Genomic DNA, 1460 nt, shown 5'->3' with positions numbered 1-1460 from the left:
ATAGATTTCGGCCATGTTACCAATATTACTGCGATTAATCGATAATCGCGATTAATGGATCTTATTTTTAATCGTAATCGCGATTAAATGCATCCCCTAGCAAGATCGTCATTTTAACTAAAATATTCTGAGATGGAATTTCGTTTCAATTTCTACTGAAATGTTCAAAACGGACTTGATGACATAATAGTATGTGAGAAAGTGATGAATACAGATTAATAAAGTAAAATTAAACACTTAATTTAAATTGAATTAAGTGTTTCTGTGATAAAATCCAAGCTAAATAAACATAAAAAAGATAAATAAAAATATCATTTAAAATTATGTGTACACAATAAATAAAAAAAGATAATGTATTTGTATGTATGATCGTAGTAAAATTACTATTTATTTATTGTATTGTATTGTAAGTAAGAATATTTTAAAGAGATAGATAGATAGTAAGAGAGCAAGAGATAAAATAAAAACAAAACAAATTGTAAATAAAATATTATTGTTAATGTTCGAAAATTAAGAATCTGTTGTTTTTTTTGTTCTTGTGAAGATGTTTGTTTGTTGTTTTGCTTCCATTTTAAGAAAATTTAAATTTCCATTTAACGGCGATGTGTTGGTGCTGGCCATTCTTCGACGACCGGTGCTACAACAGCGTGTCCAGTCAACAAAGTGGGCGACTCACGACGCACTTGTGCTGAGAAACCCAATAGTGGATCAGAGCTATAATCAACAATACGACGATGACCATCGGGTTCCACAAGGGAATAACGTCCGGTCACGTATTCACCACGACGATGTTCGAATTGATCTTTTATGTCTCCAGTGTGGGTATCGTGTACAGCATATTGAAATTCATAATGTGGTGGACTGGATTCCTCCAACTCAATTGTTGCGGGATGTCCAATGATACTGGCATTGGCCAAAACACACACTACAGCCAAGACAAATGAGTAGCACTGTAACGATAATAATATTCCAATTTAATTACAATTCCCAGCGATAAGATCCATTAATAATCCAAATACTTACAATAAGTTTCATGATTGAAATGTTTCAAAGTTGGTAAATGATGATAACTATTTGAATAGAAGATGTCTAATGTTAAAAATTTGTCATGCTAGTTCTTTTTATACCCCCATTATGATCATTATGATCATCATCATCTGCAGCAGACAACATTTGATGATGATCACTTTTGATGTTACACTTTTGGTCGTCTTGCAATGTGAGCTCAAATGTTTGGGTGGGTACAAGTACTTTGAATAATGTGTATATTGATACCCCCATAATGTGTAAGACTACAGACGTATGATTTTCATATTTATTGCAAAAATATACAAAAAAAAAAACATAAAAATGAAGAAATTATGCAATATTTGTGTGGCGCACACACAACCAACATCAGCCATTTTAACTGACTTCAAAGAGGAAATGATATCCAATATCTAACATTCGATCGTACTCAC

At 32.1% G+C, this 1460-nt stretch overlaps 1 protein-coding gene across 1 annotated transcript; it reads right to left on the bottom strand.

The window, feature by feature from the left end:
- Positions 1-356: 356 nt before the first annotated feature.
- Positions 357-962, bottom strand: LOC135950739 (larval cuticle protein A2B; the record flags this gene model as incomplete). Its single annotated transcript, XM_065500272.1, has 1 exon — positions 357-962. A coding segment is annotated over one exon (369 nt), but the record flags the coding sequence as incomplete, so codon positions are not given.
- Positions 963-1460: the final 498 nt, after the last annotated feature.

The sequence above is a fragment of the Calliphora vicina genome, chromosome 2 (genome assembly GCF_958450345.1).
Source record: "Calliphora vicina chromosome 2, idCalVici1.1, whole genome shotgun sequence".
In the NCBI taxonomy this organism is placed as follows: Eukaryota; Metazoa; Arthropoda; class Insecta; order Diptera; family Calliphoridae; genus Calliphora; species Calliphora vicina.
Note: the sequence above shows the minus strand (reverse complement) of the source record. Positions and strands in the feature narration are given on the sequence as shown.